Raw genomic sequence first — 18,466 nt, forward strand, 5'->3', positions numbered from 1 at the left:
CATTCCATCTTTTCATTCATATATCACACTTTTGTCCAGCACCTGGGCCTACTACGGTTTGGATGTGCGCACAGCCACTCCTTTTTTGCATTAGCACACAGACACCCAGCGGTCTCCTCTATTGTTCATTAATGTGAATACACACCAACGTTTTGGAAGACTTCATCCATATGTCTCCACTAGACTGTTGACTATGTTGCTCCATGCTATCAATTTGTTAAAATATGCTAATAGGTGACTAGCACTGAAATTAGAACTTGTTCGGGATCAAAACTAAAGCTAAATTGGAGCCTGAGTGATCTGGAAAGATGAGATCGAATTTACTTGAAATATGATATTACAAATGAAGGGGCATACTTTTTTGAAATACCAGGAGCTACTTTCCCTGTTTATATAGATAGAGGGATGGGGGACTGCACAGCTAGAATCACTGCACAGTGGATGAATATGTGTTGCTCACCTGAATTAGTTCTAACAAAATAAACAGTAGCTATATAAACTATATTAAGTCAAGGAATAAACAGTAGCTACTGTATATAAACTATATTAAGTTAAGGACTCTATTTTTTCCATTTATGAGCCTGCAGGTACAGTGGGCATGATAAGATATAGTAACAACTTGTTATTGCTAAAAGATCAGTGGTGTGATTGTAAATACAAAGTGAAACGGATTATATTAGTAAAATGCAAAGAAAATGCTAACAGTTGGGTACAAGTGAGTTTTCACATCATATTTTTCAATTGTTTGTTTCCAATCTTTCATTTTCCAACAGTAACTGTATTCCTAACTCTCTCTCTCCCCCTTTTCCTGGACCCCAAGAAAAAGCCCTCGCGTTTTTTTATGGAACAATGGCACCTGGCCCGAGCGCAGAGTCCCCCCGAGTCTCCCCTCTCCTCCCCTGACACTTTCAGACAGGTAGCTCTCTCAAGTGCAAGACACATTGGTGCCGGCAGGCATATGACGCGCGTCACGTGACGCCCCCAGGCCTAGCACACGTAGGAAGGAAGTGTCGCGCTGCAGCAGGGGGTGTGGGGTTGTACATCGAAAATAATTGGGGTGGATGTTTTGACGCGCGCCATACGCCGCCGATGTGTTTTGCACTTCAGTCTGGCAAGGAATGTGGAGTGTTGACACTAACACCCTGCACAGTGCAGGGAGATCTCTTTTCACTGTGTTGTTGATTGACTTGACTCGAGCTCTCTGGAGACTTCTTTTAAAAACTGGCTGTGAAGTGTGAACCAACTCACTTGCAACCTCTCTCCTCACAAAGCTAACCGTGTATATGATTTGAATACCTTATCTCTTGCTTATGTGGTGCTTCAGCTCCTCTGCGGGCGAATAGTCAGTCCCAGTGGCAGATATTGATATTTTCTTAGGTGCAGGCATACTTTAACTGATTTACCATTTTTGCAGTCATTTTGCCTTGGGAATCCCAAGTGTCGTTTTGACTTGAAAGAGCAGTTTGGCAGGGGGGGAAAAAAGATCTGCTGTAACTCCCATGTGGACAAGCGCCGTTCCAACTTCCTAATCACAACTTTGCAGTGCGGTAGGAGAGCAAAGTGTGCTCAAGTAAGTCCCATTCATGATGATCATAGTTGTCATGGCTTAGGACTGCTTTGGACTACCAGTATGTGACCTCAATTCTTCCTCTAGCATATAGGTGAAAATGCTGTTTTGGGAATTGAATACAGTAGATCCAGTGTTTCCCCTAGACATTTTTTCAGGCCTGGAGGGATTTCGAAACGTACCCCGACAGCAACGGTGGGGGCCCTCGCTGGCAACGCCAAACTTTTAGCTAACCTGTTCGCATCTATGTTCGCATTGGCATCCCAAGTATCATCATACTATTATGGGATGCGATGCGAACAGTTTTATGGGATGTGCGTTTCCCAGGCAACGACACACGTTGACACGTTTTGGAACAGCGCTGCACGCTGGCACGATGCTCCTAAGAGCAAAATGCTTATTGTTTTGAATCATTTGGCATCTTCTATTACTGTCAACACCAGTAGTAATAGTATGCCATAAAGGTTTATTGGGATTTTGGGGAGAGCAGAAAAAAAAAAAAAAATGCAAAAAAAGATTCTGGCCTGGCAGGGGCGCTGTTGGCCTGGCAGGCCTGTAGAATGGTAGGGGAAACACTGGTAGATCACAGTCTAATTCTGTGGGGGAGCAGTTGAGAATTTAAGCTGAAGAAGGCATTTCCTGCATTGATTGTGAAAGTCGTTTTTGTTCTTTTATTAATCATACAGCAGTGCACGTGAATATGTGTGTGTGTGCATGTGAGTGAGTAATGCGTGTGTGCATGACTGCTGTACAGTACATGGCTGTATGAGTCTGCAGAGGGGTTTTCATTCAGGATGTTACTGAGGCAACAACACAGAGTCACTCAACAGCAAAGCTGTTAGCTCTCATTAAAGAAATGGCAGTTATAGTTGATGACTTGTGTTGTGATTTCTTTTGATGTCCCAAAATCCAATAATGCTTTACTAAATGCACTTATGGAATGGATGGCTTATCATGTGTACGTACTGTATGACTCGGGGCTGAAGTTATTTAATCATCTCTGTATTTGTCTTTATGAGCTATGTTTGGTTTGACTCTTAAGTAGTACTACCCGATAGGCGAGGCTGCCAACACATCTACACGCTTGGTCATCCGAACATGCAAACGTGGCTTAAGCCCAATATCCAGCAGCTGCGGTACAGCTCTGTACGTCTCCGGTACCGCTCCCATGTTAATAGATGGGCAACGTATGGGCTACGGCAAAAATCTGCACCTGTTCTATTTTTGTTGGATCCCGCATGCGCCTGACAAGATGGGTCTGTTGAGGCAGCCGCACGGCGCTGTACCGCAGCTAGTGGACGTAGGCCTTTAGTTTGTTTACCCTCTCAGTCAGTATGATGTCAGACACTGTTGCTTGTGAGTACCTCCCATCCTGTAGCGCTTATTACTGTCTCTCCTTCCACATCCTCTCCTCTATCATCTCATCATTGTTCTTTTCAATTTTTTTGAACCCATGTGTCGCCTTTCTGGGTCATTCATTCTTTTTTCTGTAATTTCTCTCAATATTCTGTCCTTTTTCTCAATGCTGTTGATAGCGCTATGTGAGGATGTACACGGGGGGAGTTGGCTCATTGGCTGAGCAGATAGCCAATCAACTTCAATCTCAGGAATCCCCAAAGCCCCCGCTTGAAAAGAGGGAATTGGTAAGAAGCAGTGTTGTGACACTAGGGGTAGTAGGCATGTGTTTGTGCACATCAGGATCTCTCTTTCGCCAGAGAGTGTTGTTTTCATGTAGTAATATGTGGTTGATGAGTGTTGTTCAGTGTTGTTTTCATGTAGTAATATGTGGTGATGAGTGTTCGGTCACGGTTTAACCCAGATCCATCTCCCTTTACCCCGTAGATAACCGCGTGTGTTCGCTCAACAACTAACTGACTTAGGAAGATATTCTGTTTGTGGATAAATGGTACAATAATGAAAGATGTGTTTCGATTGTGTTTTGACTTGTGATCTTACAGCTTATCACCAAAGCCAATTGATATAAAAAATGGCCCGTGTGTGCTTGTGGCCTGAAAATTTCCCTCACACCTTTGTTTCAGTCGAGGCTCTCCTCTCCTCTTCCCCTTTTCTCTGCTGTTCCCTTCTCTGATTCGGTGCCGTCTCCCTCCACAGGGCTCCCTGAGGAAAGAGTTCCCCGTCAACATCGGGGGCAGCGATGTCTGCTTCTTCTGCCGGAAGCGTGTGTACGTGATGGAGAGGCTGAGCGCAGAGGGGAAGTTCTTCCACCGCAGCTGCTTCAAGTGCGACTACTGCGGCACCACACTCCGGCTGTCCTCCTACGCCTTCGATGTGGAGGACGGTACGTCAGACATGAATATAACTTGCTCTTTCTTCCATCTTTAGTCCATCTGTCTTATAGTTCTTAATTGCTCATCTTTTCCCAAAATTAGATGAGTTGCAGAACCAGAATAAAAAACAGTTCAAAATTATGAGGATGTATTATAACTTTTAAGGCTGAAAACCAAGCAACATTTATTTATGTGGAGAAATGTGCCATGAAGTGTATTATGCAGCATTATTATTTGTTGTTCTAATGTATGTATTCAATGTTAGTATACAGTATCAAATATTGTCTGTAAATGCTCCACTTATATGTGAGATGGATGCATTTCAAACCAGCAAATAGTAAACCTGTTGTAGCCCACCAGTGATGTAGGTCCACCCTTGCTGCCCCCTAGCGGCACCAAGTCAACATTACAGTGTGACTGACTGACTGACTGAAGGTGGACGGTGGACGGATGGAGATCGATCCATATTAGTCCCCCCTTTGGTGCGGGACAATTAGATAGGGCTGTGCAATAAAATCGGTACGGCAATATATCGTGATACTTTTTTCCACAATACTGTATCGATATTTAAAAAATAGCGTGATATATCGCCATATCGACTTTTTTTGTTCAGTGACCCAATAAGAATACTTATTTCAGTGCGTTCAGTAACACACTCAACACTCAGTAGTTTTGACTCAATTTGTCCACTCAGTTATCAATATAAAGTGATGTATATATTCTTACACTACCTGGGTGGTACACAGCAAATTCCATTTTCAGTCAATTATGTACAGTATTGTAATATATCGCAATATGTATCGTATTGCAATGTATCATGATAGAATCGTATCGTGACCCATGTATCGTGATACGTATCATATCGTGAGGTCCTTGCCAATACCCAGCCCTACAATTGGATGGGGTCTTATTCTACACATTTTAAGTGTGTAAAATGCAATGTAAAGGGAATTGTAGAAAACGTGATTATCTGCGCTGACCTCTCTGTTGTTATGCTTTGGTACATTGCCCTCACGGCCCAGTGCAACCTCATGATTTCATATTTGTTCCTGTCTGGGAGGTTTCTATTGTGCTCACAGACAGACAGCAGATTGTTAGATGGGACAGAGTGGCTGTTTCTCTCCTAGACCAGTTAGCCGTGGGACTGAAGCCCACTGCTGCAGCATGGCTTGTTCCTACCCACTGGGGGGCCTGAAGCGAGACCGAGAGGAGGATTTTCTGACTATATGAATGACAGCGTAGACCTCTGCACAACCCAACTCTATGGAAAAATGCTTAGGATTTTGTACTCGGTGAGGTGATGAGAGCAGAATGTTTGTATTATTAATAGCTTATGCCTTCTCTCTGTGTGCTTCATTGGTTTGTCTTGTCTTCTATCCTACAGGGAAATTTTACTGCAAGCCCCACTACTGTTACCGTGCGTCTGGCCAGGCTCAGAGGAAGAGGCCTGCCCCAGCCCCGGCTCCACTCCCTGCTAAGGTACCGGCTTACATCTATTACAACTATTGTAGTGCAGCGCCCGACCTGTTGGCCCCGTTGCTGCACCAGAGTGCCGTTCGCTTGTTTACTCAAAGGTTATTCAAAGTGTAACTCATGGATCTATAAATTAAGATGAATGGGTGTGACTTCATCCCCTGGTCTGAGCTTAACTCCGCCCACTGCATAATTTCGGAAAAAAAAGGAGGAGAAGAAGAAAAAGGCAAGGAGCTGGGGGGGCGGGGGGTGTAACCAGTTGAGTCTAACAAGGCACATCGCACATCGTTGATATCGATCTCTGTTTATTCTGACAAAAGAAGTTGTTGTAATGTGAATGTTGTTTTCAGTTAGGCAATCCGCCATGGCTCTACGTGGGGTCCTTGAATTAGCACTGGACCTGTGTTAGTTACTTAGCACAGTGAGCTAAGTGAAGCAGTTGGTTGTACTTAGAGTCGTATGTGACAATAAACAACCTAGTTCAATGGAGTTTCTGGACTGTGAGTCATTGTGGAATCCTTGAAATTATTAAAGAAGTAAACGACAAAATCCTCCATGTAAATTGAGCTCCTTTCAATATGTCAAACAGCCGTGGGTAAAGTTAAGTCGCTCGCTTCCCCCGAAGCTTCTGAGCAGGGAGGAGTTGGGAGAGAAGCCGGGCTTCAGCAGGTCATAGAGCCAGGAGAGAGGAGCCAAGGAGCTGTTCGCTCCTATTGGCTAGTGTAGTGTGTGTGACGTCTTCTGTCTCTTCGCCCCCCTGTAGGAGAACCAGGCACCCCAGATCACTGCAGTGACCGTGGACGCCCCCGGAAGGGCGATGGCAGCCGCAGCTCCCTCGACCGAGCGCCAGCCCTCAGGTACCCCACTTTCCTCTCTTGGCGTGGCTGCCAAACCCTGCCGCCTGGCCCGGGGCATGGGACTCCCGCTGCGTACCCTCCGCCGCACGCTCTCCTGGACCTGCCACCAGGTGGCACACAACCCCCTAGACTCTCCCTTCCTGTGTACCTACTGCATCTACCTCTTCTGCTGTTTCTCCATCAATGTCCTGCTCAACCTCCTCTAGCATGACTCTCTTGTCCCTTCCTTCCTTTTACACTTTGCCAACTAATTTCAAATGTATAGATTAAGCAAACGCGTTCTCTTCCGACTGTACTGACTGTAGCTTGCTGAATGGTCATGTAAATCTTGTGATTCTCACATTTGAGTATGATTTATTTCTTGAAGATGCAGCATTCTTTCTGTGTCTCAGCATCCGGTTCTTTGGGGGAACTCACTGAGAGATGACTTGTGATTGGCCTTGGCCTGCTCAGCGGCTCTCTGGCAGCTCCGTTACAATAGAATGCTGCATCTTCAATCTCTCTCTTTCTTGGCTTTGAAATTAAAAGGAGTCGGGCAAAGTTTGGACCTGAACTTTTCTGCTGCTCTAGCTGCTCTCTAGACGGCAATAAAATAACCATTTTTGCAGCTGCTTATCCTGATTTTATCGACACACCTGGCAGTACTTAATGGCAGCTTTCTTGATGTGAAATATTGACATATAGAGACATAGTTATTATATTATAGTTATTTGTGTACCTAAAAATAATTATTTTGCCTGCCTATATTTTAATGAAAGGCCATGCTTTAGTCTATTTGTGATTGTAACCTCTTGTGGCCTGTGGCTGCTTTCTTTGATCTCTACCTCCTACCGTCTGATCTGCTCAGTTTAGAGCCTGCTTTGTGATGATGTGTGTCTCTCTCTGTAAGCTGTTTTGCACCTATCCCTATAACTGAAAATCACCATCATGTGATGAAGTGCCTGTATCGGTGCTCATGATTGGTTCCTTTGTAAGCTTTACCTTTCCCCCCTCCTATCAGAGCGGCTTAAAGCTATGAGCGCTTGAATTTGTAGTGCTTGAATTAGTGCCTGTGATTGGTTCTCCTGCCATATTCACTCCTCCTCTGTCGGACCTTCTTGGCTGCTCGGTCCTCCTGCATCCCCCCCCACCCCCAGCCACATTGCTGCTAATCCCCACTTGTGTTTGCTCAATATAATACTGCAACTTTGCTGCATTAATTTCATTGCATATTAAATTTAAATATTGATCTAGTTAAAAAATAGTATTAGAAAATGCATTGAATAGATTTGTAAGAGAATGACAGCGATCTACTGGAAGTAAGTAAGTAATGTGTAGGCCTGCTACATTGTGTGGCAAGTGTAGTATACTTTATCATGAACAAATCGTTTATGATAGTTTACTAACAGATAGTTGTAAATATTGGAGCAAATTAATATGACCTAGTTCATCACATGACCTTGAATACAAATGACATCTATTAAGTTGTGGGCTGTTTTGATCCTGTTTTGATTTAGTCTTAATTTCCAGGTTAGTTTTGGAAGATAAAAAATACTAACCATCAAATTTGAATTGATTGTGCAGCACACCTTTTTTTCCGACAGCTGTCTTGAGTGAAACAGGTGATGCGTTAGGCTCATCTTGCATAGTTGAGAATACCTAAGAGAACGGTACCATAGCAGCTGTTCGACCACATCCTTCCATCCACATAAAGGTAACATAAGCCACAGTATCAAATATCACACATTCACTGTCTCACCAGCCCTTGCTTCGGTGGGGTTTGCATGGTGTCATTGCTTACAGCATTCTCAGTCATTTTCTCCTAGTTGGAGGGCAAGTTGATCTCTACTCAACTACGTGGAGACACGCCCTCTTAAGTATTAAAACATGGGCAGAATGTTAAAAAGCATTTCTATCTGGCCCATTCCACTCTCTAATCTCCAAGTAAAGACTAACTTTAGAAAGAATACAGTTTTAAGATTTTGCCTCTCAGGATGGGAAAAAGGCAAGGCACCAACCTTGTACCTATTAACACGAGTACTATGGTAGAGTAATTGTAGAGTATTAAACATATTTGTGTTCCACAAATACTGTTTGCTGTAGGAAAATGATCTAATGCAATAAATTCCTTTATAGATCTTAATTGGTGTGTCTTTGTCGATTTGTCCTTAGAATGCAAGGTGTCTTTGGTGGTGGGAAGAAGTGTTTTTGCGAAAAGCGCATGAGGAAATACTTAGGCACTAGTTAATTGTTGGATATTGATCTATTGATCATTTGCAATGTGTGATTGATTTGATGTTGCTGCTTATACTGTAATAGATTGAAATGGCCATTGCCCAAAATTCATTTTTATCCATAAATGTATCATCGCGGCACTTTCCATAGACAGTCATACAGTAGATACGTTCCAGTCCAGTTTGTGAGTCCCAGCTGTTACAGAAGCAATGCTGCATGGCTCCTGCACTGCAGAGGGTTATGCTCCAGCTCTTCTCTGCTCCTCTCCTCTCTAATGTTGTCCCTACCTGATTCTCAGTTGCATTTTTTTCTCTCCTCCACCCTGGGTGTTCTGCCTTCTACCCTCCACCCTGGGCTCTCCAATCGTCCGGTCCACCCTGGCGTGGTCATCTCTCCCACCTGGGCTCTCCTCCTCCTCCTGCTCCAATCTTGCGTTGGCAACTCCAGGTCTGGAGGTCAACGGGCTGCAGGAGCCCAGCCTACCTAAGCGACTGCGGGGAACTCCGGAGCGCATCGAGCTGGAGAACTACCGCCTCTCCCTGCAGAAGGAGGAGGAGCTGGAGGAGGTGCCGGAGGAGACGATGGCAGAGCACAACATCAGCAGTGTGCTGGACAAGGCTGCCAACGCTGACCTGGGCTCCAGGTATGAGCATGAACACACACAGTATATATAAGATATGCTTTTTGACAAGAACAAGTAGCTCAGGAACCTGACGAATCTGCAAGCTCATGTTTTACCGTAAATTCCGGACTATAAGCCGCGGCTTTTTTCCCGTTTTTTGGCCTTTTTTGCCCCCTGCGGCTTATATAACGGTGCGGCTTATCTATGGATTTTTCCAGCAAACAGCCACTCGGGAACCTCCAAAATCTATGGATGTTGGTATGAGGCAGAACGAGAGCAAGCCAGACATTATGAGAGCGAGACCCTGATTGGATGATGTTGCAAAAAATGTGCCTCGCGACCTGATTGGAGCACTGTGCCACTACTCTCTCTCAGCCACTACGGTAAAACACCCTCGCTCCGGGGGGAAAAAGGCAGCGATTGAGCCTGAAAGACAGTCTGAATGAAATTGAATGTAACATTCCCAATTCTATGTATTACATTCTAAAAAACTAACAGCAACATTTTGGAAGGCTAAGCCACACAACTAGCTCGTTGTAATCTAACATCATGCTTCAAAAGATGGAGAACTGGCTGTGTTACGACGATGGCGGCGATTGAGCCTGAAAGCCATGTCTGAGACAGTAGCGAGACAGGAACAACAACAGCAGCAGCAGCAAAGGATCATGCACAAACCCGAGAAGAAAGGGACTGTCCGTCAGGGCGCGGACGACTGTGTCAGCAACTCCCTCCCGACTACCAGGAGAAAATTACAAACTTCGGCGAATTCACACAAAGAAAGATCAAGGAATATTCCATCGGACCGGAGCAGATCATAAATATGGATGAAGTGCCTTTGACGTTCGACCTGCCTCTCACTAGGACTGTTAACAAGAAAGGTGAATCGTCCATCACGTTGAGAACCACAGGTCACGAGAGAACGAATTTCACTTGTGTTCTTGGCTGCACAGCATCTGGAGTAAAGCTCCCGCCGATGGTGATTTTTAAGCATCTCACAATGTGTGATTTTGTCTGGGGATTAGTGACCTGACTTTTGTTTTGTTGAAATGTTAATAAATGGGAGCTTCCCCAAACAGCCATCTCTTTCCCGACAATCCCCTCTGTGCACGAAGCCTTACATATGGTAATTAAACATCAAAACACCCGCGGCTTATAGACCGGTGCGGCTTATATATGTAAAAAACAGTCAACTCTGCAGGTGCGGCTTATACACCGGTGCGCCTTATAGTCCGGAATTTACGGTATTTGCTCTGGCAGATGCCTCTGGTCCCGTCCCATCCCGTTCAGAGACCCGACCTGAAAATGTTCGGGCCCATCACTCGAACACAACCGTTTATCTTAATATGGGGATGGTTTAATATGACGACTGAGAGAGGAGCGCTGTTGAGGCATTTTTCTTAAGATGGCGCTATGTCACACGTTGTATTGCTCTGATTGATTGTAGGTCTATCCAATTGTGTCCTGGGGCACTTTTGTCTCCCCCCATTGATAATGCCCACTGGAAAATTACCCTCTGCTTTTTGACTTAAAAAAAAAAAAAAAAAAAAAAAAAAAAACATTTATTCATACTTATATTTCAACTGAGATATTTTTGTGGGTGTAAATTTCAATGACTGCTGAGTCAAAAGTACCAGTTATTTTGAGGTCCCCGTCTGTCAGAGGCTGTTGGAATCGTCCTAACTTTCCATGTGGAGAAGAACTCACTGTTGTACAGAAAGCAACACACAGCAGTGCTGTGGCAGAAAATGAACTGGTCTGTCGGTTTTGTAAAATGATCTCATCGTGACATGCAGGGAAATGTAGATTCTGCTAGCCAATGTGTTTAGAAGAGCCTACTCACTTTGTACCGACTGTCTTCCTATAGTTTCAGTTGTATTTTGCTTGCTTGCTAGTTGCTATATTTTAAACTGGCGTCAGAGTTGTTTGGAGAGTGTTACCTGAAAGCAACAGCTTTGATCACTGGGTCGTCGTTTGACGCTCCAACATCAAAACAAGGTCCGGGTAGGGGTGTCAAGGCAGCTTGACGCGCCTCCAAATGCTCTCGTGCACGCTTGGCCATTTTAAATCAATGGGTGTACTTCAAAACGCACGCGTCAGACTTCTTCAGTACGTTGGGCCTTTAACTCTTTCCTGTCACTCCCCCTCTGCTTTCCAACAGTAGTTCCGAGTCGGACATGGAGGAGGAGGACGAGCAGGAGGAGGTGGAGGTAGAGCAGCAGCCCCTCAGCCCCTCGGACCTGGGTGGCGTCCCCTGGAAGGAGGCGGTGGAGATCCACGCCAAACTGAAGGGAGACGATGAGCACGAGGCCGAGGGCGAGGCCGAGGCTCTGAACGACGCCGTCAGCCGGGACGGGGAAGTGGACAACGAGGAGGAAGAGGAAGAAGAGGAGGAGGAGGATGACGATGATGACGAAGAGTCGAGCGATGGTAAATTTGTTTTTCACTCTGGTGCTGTTTCAGTGTGGTTCCTGTAAATGTTTACACCCTGCCCAGACGTCCTTAGACCTATCGGGACAATCTAGACCAGTGGTTCTCAATGTGGAGTCCGGGGACCACCAGGGGTCCTTGAGGGGGTTTTAGGTGGGTCCCCAGCAAATTGATCAATTGTTAAACTATTTAATTCACTAGAAATGATTAGAGATTGTAAAAACTGTCTGTGTTGTTGATCATAGTTTCTCTGTTAGCTCTCTACGTGCAATACAATTCATGGAATTCTGGACAAAATCATAAAAATTCTCAGGTTTCTCAGATTTGGGTCAGAGAGAGACAAAATCTCATCAAATGTAATGGGGATTAAATTAGGGGTCATTGATATGAAAATGGTTGAGAATCGCTGCTCTAGAACTCTTTTCATAGAAATCTGTTTCATCTGTGGTGTCACTGTTTCAAACATTGCTCTCCTCATCCTCTGCCTCTTTTCTCCTCCTCCTCACGGTTCCCCTCTCTTCTTCTGTTCTCCCATGTGTCCCACATGTCCACTGTGTGCGTGCGTGTGCGTGCGTGTGTGTTTGGGGGTTATTTTCGGGGCTCTGTCTCCCCCTACTGGCAGAGGGGGAGTACTGCCCCTGGGAGAGGGAGCTCCAGTCAGGCCTTTGGCTGGAGAAGTACCTCACAGATGAAGAGGATGTTGGTACATTTAAAGGTAGCAGCACTGCCTGTGGATGCATTTGCAGTAACTCTCTGATATACCAGCCTGATATTTAAAGATATATAACCCTGGTTTTGGTTTTCTTTTCCTATGTCGTCTCCAATACGAGTGTCGCTTTCATTTTTGCTGTTCTTGTTTGGTTCCGATTGTGGATTTTGTGTTCCGTTTCAAATGGGTGCCTTTTAAGATTTAAATATTTCATTCTCTTTTTACCCTGTTGTTTAACACCTCCATTTTGTGCAATATACGGCTTTAAAACACTAATCTGATGAATGTCGTAGGTGTTTTGCATTCTACTTAAAGGCGAGGCGGTTGTGGCTTTAGTTGAGAGTGACAGGATAATTTGGTTTAAAAATGTATGAGTTTTTCCCCCTTAAATCTTAAATGGTTACTTTGATCACTTTTGTTGCAGTTCTAGTGCATGCATGCAGCCTCGACCTCTCCACTCTGGTGGTGACTTTTTTTCTTCTTCCATTGCCACTGTATTCTTCTAACTAGCCTTCTTTCTTCTATTCTTCTTGTCCTGTCTTTTCCCTCTCCCTATCTGCACAACTGTCTCTATCTCTCTTCATCCCTCTCTCCTTCCTTGGCTCATACGACGTCACCACAACCCCATTACACACATTATCACTGCCTACCATGTACTCTACGCTCAAATCCTGACACCCACATGTAGCCAGGAACCTACAGATCCAACAAGTCCTCCAGCCTGTGGACCCCCAGGCCCGTCCAGGCTTGGTGAGGATACACCTGGACTCGGAGGGAGACAAGGAGGGCCAACCGGCCTCAAGCTCCCAACTCTCCCAACCCTCTGAGCTCACCCAGCCCTCCTCCACAGGTAACCCACCCCAGAGGAGCTGAAGCCTGGGAAGGCTTTGCTGGGCAAGTCCCAGCAGGCTGTAGGCCCCAGGGGGGAACGGGGGAGTTGGGGACCGTGATATTTCACTTATGGCTGCTGCTGTTCTGTTTGTGTGTCTGTGACAGGAGGAGCCACCACCTCCCCACTAACCCACCTGTTGCATATAATCATCTGTGATTTCAGTTAATTTTGTTCTGTTTGCTTTTTCCGTGGAATGTCTAATTTTGTGTTCAGTCTTTTAAGTTGTCCTTCAGTGTTGCTGCTGGTTCTCTGGGGTGAACAGAACGTTCTCCAGTCACATCCCAGTGCACCATAACCCCCCCGTTAATTCTTTTGAATTGTGTTCTGCTTTGTCCTTTTGTGTTCTGCTCTGTTCTTTCTCATGTGTCTAATTACTTGTCTTGTTATTTTCCTGCCATCTCTCCCTCGTTGTTCTGTATCTCCTGGTTTTAATGTAGCCCGTGCCCACACATCCACCCGACACGACGCAGTGAGAGTCTGGTTGGAGTCCATGTCCGGAGGTAGCACAGACTTTAAGAGGGATCATGAGATCCCATCTTAGACTCGTATTCTATCTGTCTTATCAACTGGCCTGTCCTGGAGCATGCTGCAGAACCACATGCACAGACCAGTAGACTCACACGCATGCATGCTGTAATACTGAGACACTTGAGAGCTCGGCTCTCTTGGGTTCAGATCAACACCTGCGTTTCACTTTTCACAACTTGACTTCTCACCCTATCCTGCCATGTCCCAATAGATGGTTACTACAGTATGCGTATCTCTTCAAATAAATAGACAGAAGGGCCATCACATTTTGAATATACTTAATAATAATAATTATTTTTTTGCCCACAATGCTGTCAGCAATTTTGGCCCAGATATGTAGGTGTATTGTATTAGTGAGTACAGCTATAGCCTCTGTTACAGTTAGTATTGTTGTGGACTAACCCCTTAATGGCACTTGTACTCTCCTGAAGTCTGGGGAAGGGGGCGGTAGAGGTTGTGTGTTTATTGGCTTAAAAGCTTGACATTAGGTTACCAAATGAATGGACACCTCATCTACATTTCTATTCTTGAGCAGCACTTGCAGGTTTTCTGGGTTAAAGGTTTCTTTAGGTTCTGGTGATCAGGCTCACTTTAATCAGATGTTTTTACAGTACGTAAACCCACATGAATAAAAGCAGATTTAGCAGTTCACTCAGAAGTGGTGGTTAATGTTGCGATATTAGATTTGAATCTTACTATATAAATTGCATGAATTACATGTCTGGGTAATTTCCTGTCCGAGTGTTTCATTAGAAAAACACCAAGTATTGTTTCAGAGGAGGGATTCTCGCTCGTCTCTTGCCGAGTGTCATTAACGTCTTTTGATTGACAGTTGCCTGATTCAAACATCCATTTGCTACAGCAGAAATGGATAAGTGCATGTATCTAACCACTAATGCTATTATATAATACTGTGCTAAAAAAATGTTTGTTTACTTAATTTCTATGCTAAACTAATGTCAGTATGATTTTCTTGCAGACGTCTTTCCTTCAAGTTTCAAAATTGGACTTTGTAGAATTGGTTTTGAAGCCCTTTTTCATCTTCTTTCAACTTTTCAACATTTACTAAATCTGTGCTCCACACTCAAAATAGGTCTTGATAGCTTTTTTAATTAAGCGATCTTTGCACCTTATTTTTCTGTTTAGTTTTTTATTTGACCCTGGCCTGCAGCCAGAAAGCTCAGTAAGGTTGAGATTAGATTAGGTCGATATTTAGCTGAGAAAAGTGATCTCTTACTCACTCTTTTTATTGACTGAACAGAGTGCTTAATAATAGCCAGCTAACTCATTTCTCACAATTTCTTTGTCTTACCAGAACTCTGTGAGGATGACGACCCAGAAGCAGAGGCAGACAGTCCAGATTTGGAGCCTGGTACAGAGATGGATCAAGGTGGGCATTCAAGCTAATACAAAATTTACAAATAAAGAAATTATCAATAAACTACATTGATTAGTTTTCCTTTTATACATGCTAAATAACTTTTGTAGTTTACAAATAACAATACTCCCATCACAATAACGGGCATGAGAAAATAAATGCTGTGAAACTGTAGAACAGTGACACATTTCATAATGTCATGTTTATGTTCCAGATGACATGCCCTCAGATGCGGAAGCTGAGGCTCGCTTGAACCAGTCAGAGCGCGCTGCAGCACCTCCTAAGGAGGACAGGAAATCAGAATGTCTGGGAATGCCGCCCTCTAGTGTTGGTAAGCAACTCTAACAAGCACAAACTGCTACATGTCACATATCATTCCTTCCAATGTATCACTCATACTTATTTTCATGTAAATCAATGGCAGTACAATAGTTCATTCTGTGCATTCAGGACCATCCAGTTTCAGCCCTATGCAGAAAGAAGATGACGCTGTCTTCTTCCCAGTCAAACCATCTCCGGAGCCCGAGACACAGGTAGACATCTCTACAATGATCAAGTTGCAGTAGGTAATGCTTGTTTTGACTGAATCCTGATATTGCCTGTTTGTTTTCCAGGTAACCCAAACATTTCCTTCCTGCTTGGTGAAGTCTCCTGCCACGCACTTTTTCCCAGAACCTTTCGTACCACAGGAAGTGAAGCCTGAGAGGACGAGTCCGTCTCCGGTTGCCAAGAGCCCACAGTGTTCTTCCCCTGCTCTTGCACACACTTCCTCTGTCCCTTCTCCTGTTCCTGCTACTGCTGCCATCATGGCCCCTGCCTCACCTCCTCCCAAGTCTCCCACCAAATCACCCATTGGCTCCGGAGTCAGGTCGCCAGTTGGGTCGGCGGCAGCAGGCGGGTCACCCGTCAGATCCCCCGTCAGGTCGCCAGTTGGGTCACCTATCCGATCCCAGCCTGTCCCGCTACCAGAGACTCGCACGCCTAAAGCTCCAGCATACCCTCAGCGCTCCATCTGCCCTCTGACGGGCAACCCCCTCTCCCCCATCTGTTCCCAGCCCTTGCCCTGCCACGAACCCTCCTCACCCCTCACCTCCGACTCCCCCGTCAGGACTCAGCCTGTCCCCGCAGTCACTTCCACGCCCATGGCCAAAACGGACACGTCCGAGCCCTCGCAGGACACGGACTCTTCCCTCGAGGAGACCCCGTCTAAAAAGACTGATATCATTGAAGAGTTTTGGTTGAAGAGTGCTGAGATCAGGAAAAGCCTGGGTCTAACGCCTTTGGATCGCAGTAGTAAAATCCTAGAAAGGAGCGTGACCCAAGACTCTTCCTCTACCCAGTCCCAGTCTCCGGACGCGTCTGAGGAGCTGAAGCCTGCCTTTACTGGGCGCTCTGTCACAGGCGTGTCTGAGGAGCTGAAGCCGGCCTTTACTGGCCGCTCTGTCATTCGCAGGCTCAACATCACTCTTGAGGGTCAGGTCATTACTCCCATTACTCCTGTGGAGCCCAAGACGAATGGCTCTGATAAGAGAGACCGGAGCAGCAGCTCTGGCCTGGGCCTCAATGGGAGTACGGCGACCAACCGGACGGCAAACAGTGACACCTCCGACTCCACCATGCTCACCCCTCCCTCCAGTCCTCCACCACCCGTGCCTGCCAACCAGTCTCCGGCCATGTTCAGGCAACAGAGACCCCAGGTGTCCTGGAGCAACGGGACAGAAAAGCCGGCGTCTGAGCCTGCCAAGGAGCTGGCGCACACAAAAGCGAAGAGCCCTGTTCCTGCGCCGAGGACCCAGCTGAGCCCTGTGTCTGCGCCCAAGCCTGCCCCCAGGACCGTAACGCCGACGTCGCCACTCACAGATCCAGGAACAGCTCCAGTGGTGGTCATGAGGGAGAAGAGGAAACCTCGGCGGGAGGAGGCGAGGAAGTCATTTGTGGAGACTGTGGAGGAGATTCCATTTGCGGATGACGTGGAGGAGAACGTGGACGAGCGGACACCTGAAAGGAGCAGGGACAGATTCTTTACCCCACCTACCAGCAAGCCCAGCAGGGACAAACCCCCCCTCCATCTGGCCCTAGCCATGGAAAATGGTAAACCCAACATCCCTGTCAACCCAGCCTCGAAGTCCCCGAGGGTGACCCAGTTCTCCCCAGAGGCCAAGGAGATTGCTGAAGAGAGAATGAGGGCCAGAGAAAAGTCAATCAAGAGCCAGGTTCTAAAAGATGCCATGGCCAAGCAGCTGAACAAAATGAAAGAATCTGAAACAGCCAAAGGTGCCTCAGCTAAAGTGGCCTGGAACGTAACCTCAGATGCCACTGTAAAGAGTAAGAAGTCGGCAGGATCTCCAAAGACGTCAGCCATGAAAGCTCTGGAGTCCAAGAAGGCCGAGACACTGCCCGAGCGTTTCTTCAGTGGCAACAAGAGTCTGGACAGCTCTGTAGCTTCGTCCGACGGCTCCTCTGGGAGCAAAAGCAAGAAACGGAGTTCCCTCTTCTCGCCACGCAAGAACAAGAAGGAGAAGAAAGCGAAGAATGAGAGCAGTAGGACCTCTGGCACGGACACAGAGACGCCGCCCAAGCACAAGTCATTGTGGAAGGCTGTCTTTGCAGGGTACAAGAAGGATAAGAAGAAGAAGGATGATAAGTCATGTCCCAGCACGCCTTCCTCCAGCTCCACCACTCAGGAGTCTGAGAAGAAGAGAACATCACCTCATTCACCTGTTGGGAAGTCATCAGGTGAGATCCAGAGTTTTACAAGAGCTTAAAATGCTTTTTTATTCCATACTATTAGGGATCGGACAATAGATCGAAATTCTATATATCGCAGTGTCAAAATGTGACGATACGTATCATGGGGATCAAAAAGAAATTGATGTGATGTTAGTTCCATTTTATTCTGCTGTAGTAATCACAAATGAGACAGATTGTCCATCACAATTTCTCAAGCTCTCCAATTCAAAATTATATTATTTGCACTTTGTAACATTTACATTTTGTTTACTTTCTAGCAAAGCCATGCCATCACCAGAAAGATTTGTGGCACAGAAGTAAACTTAATTCTGTAAAGTCTGACTCTGTTGTGATTGAACTTTTATTTATTACGTATTATCGTATTGTGGTTGTATTGAATCGTGAACCCTATATCGCGTATCTCACGGTGTCATGAGATAAGTAGATCGTCCCATCCGTACATACTATGCTTATGTACTTGATGCTCTGAAGAATTCAACAGAAGAATAACACGGATGATATTTACTTGCTTACTTTTTGATTATTATGCATTACAGACTTGAAATCACGCAGAAACCTGAGCTTCTCCGAGGACTCAGACCTGTCCTGTGATGATGTTCTGGAGAGATCCTCCCAGAAGTCTAAAGCAGATGTGAGTAACAATAGACACAATTAGAGGTGTGACGTCTTTGTCATTGGGTGCTTCGACATCTCGCCATCATATTTTGTGCAGACATTTCTGATTTGCTTCTTTTAAAGCTGCTTTCTTTTGAACAATTTC

At 45.6% G+C, this 18,466-nt stretch overlaps 1 protein-coding gene across 1 annotated transcript in view; it reads left to right on the forward strand.

Moving 5' to 3' along the window:
• mical3a (microtubule associated monooxygenase, calponin and LIM domain containing 3a) overlaps nt 1-18,466 on the forward strand; it is a gene marked incomplete at its 5' end in the record, with an annotated part of 59,374 nt that overhangs the window by 21,013 nt on the left and 19,895 nt on the right. The window contains 15 exons of the mRNA XM_083655065.1: nt 815-916; nt 3,103-3,210; nt 3,680-3,866; nt 5,240-5,334; nt 6,092-6,185; nt 8,847-9,042; nt 11,180-11,448; nt 12,071-12,163; nt 12,846-13,007; nt 13,487-13,549; nt 14,893-14,967; nt 15,170-15,286; nt 15,406-15,488; nt 15,570-17,691; nt 18,243-18,337. Of these exons, the coding sequence (XP_083511191.1) occupies nt 815-916; nt 3,103-3,210; nt 3,680-3,866; nt 5,240-5,334; nt 6,092-6,185; nt 8,847-9,042; nt 11,180-11,448; nt 12,071-12,163; nt 12,846-13,007; nt 13,487-13,549; nt 14,893-14,967; nt 15,170-15,286; nt 15,406-15,488; nt 15,570-17,691; nt 18,243-18,337 (3,861 nt within the window). The remainder of the gene's footprint in view (nt 1-814; nt 917-3,102; nt 3,211-3,679; nt 3,867-5,239; nt 5,335-6,091; nt 6,186-8,846; nt 9,043-11,179; nt 11,449-12,070; nt 12,164-12,845; nt 13,008-13,486; nt 13,550-14,892; nt 14,968-15,169; nt 15,287-15,405; nt 15,489-15,569; nt 17,692-18,242; nt 18,338-18,466) is intronic.

This window comes from Poromitra crassiceps (assembly GCF_964638095.1).
Source record: "Poromitra crassiceps genome assembly, chromosome: 18".
Classification (NCBI taxonomy): domain Eukaryota; kingdom Metazoa; phylum Chordata; class Actinopteri; order Beryciformes; family Melamphaidae; genus Poromitra; species Poromitra crassiceps.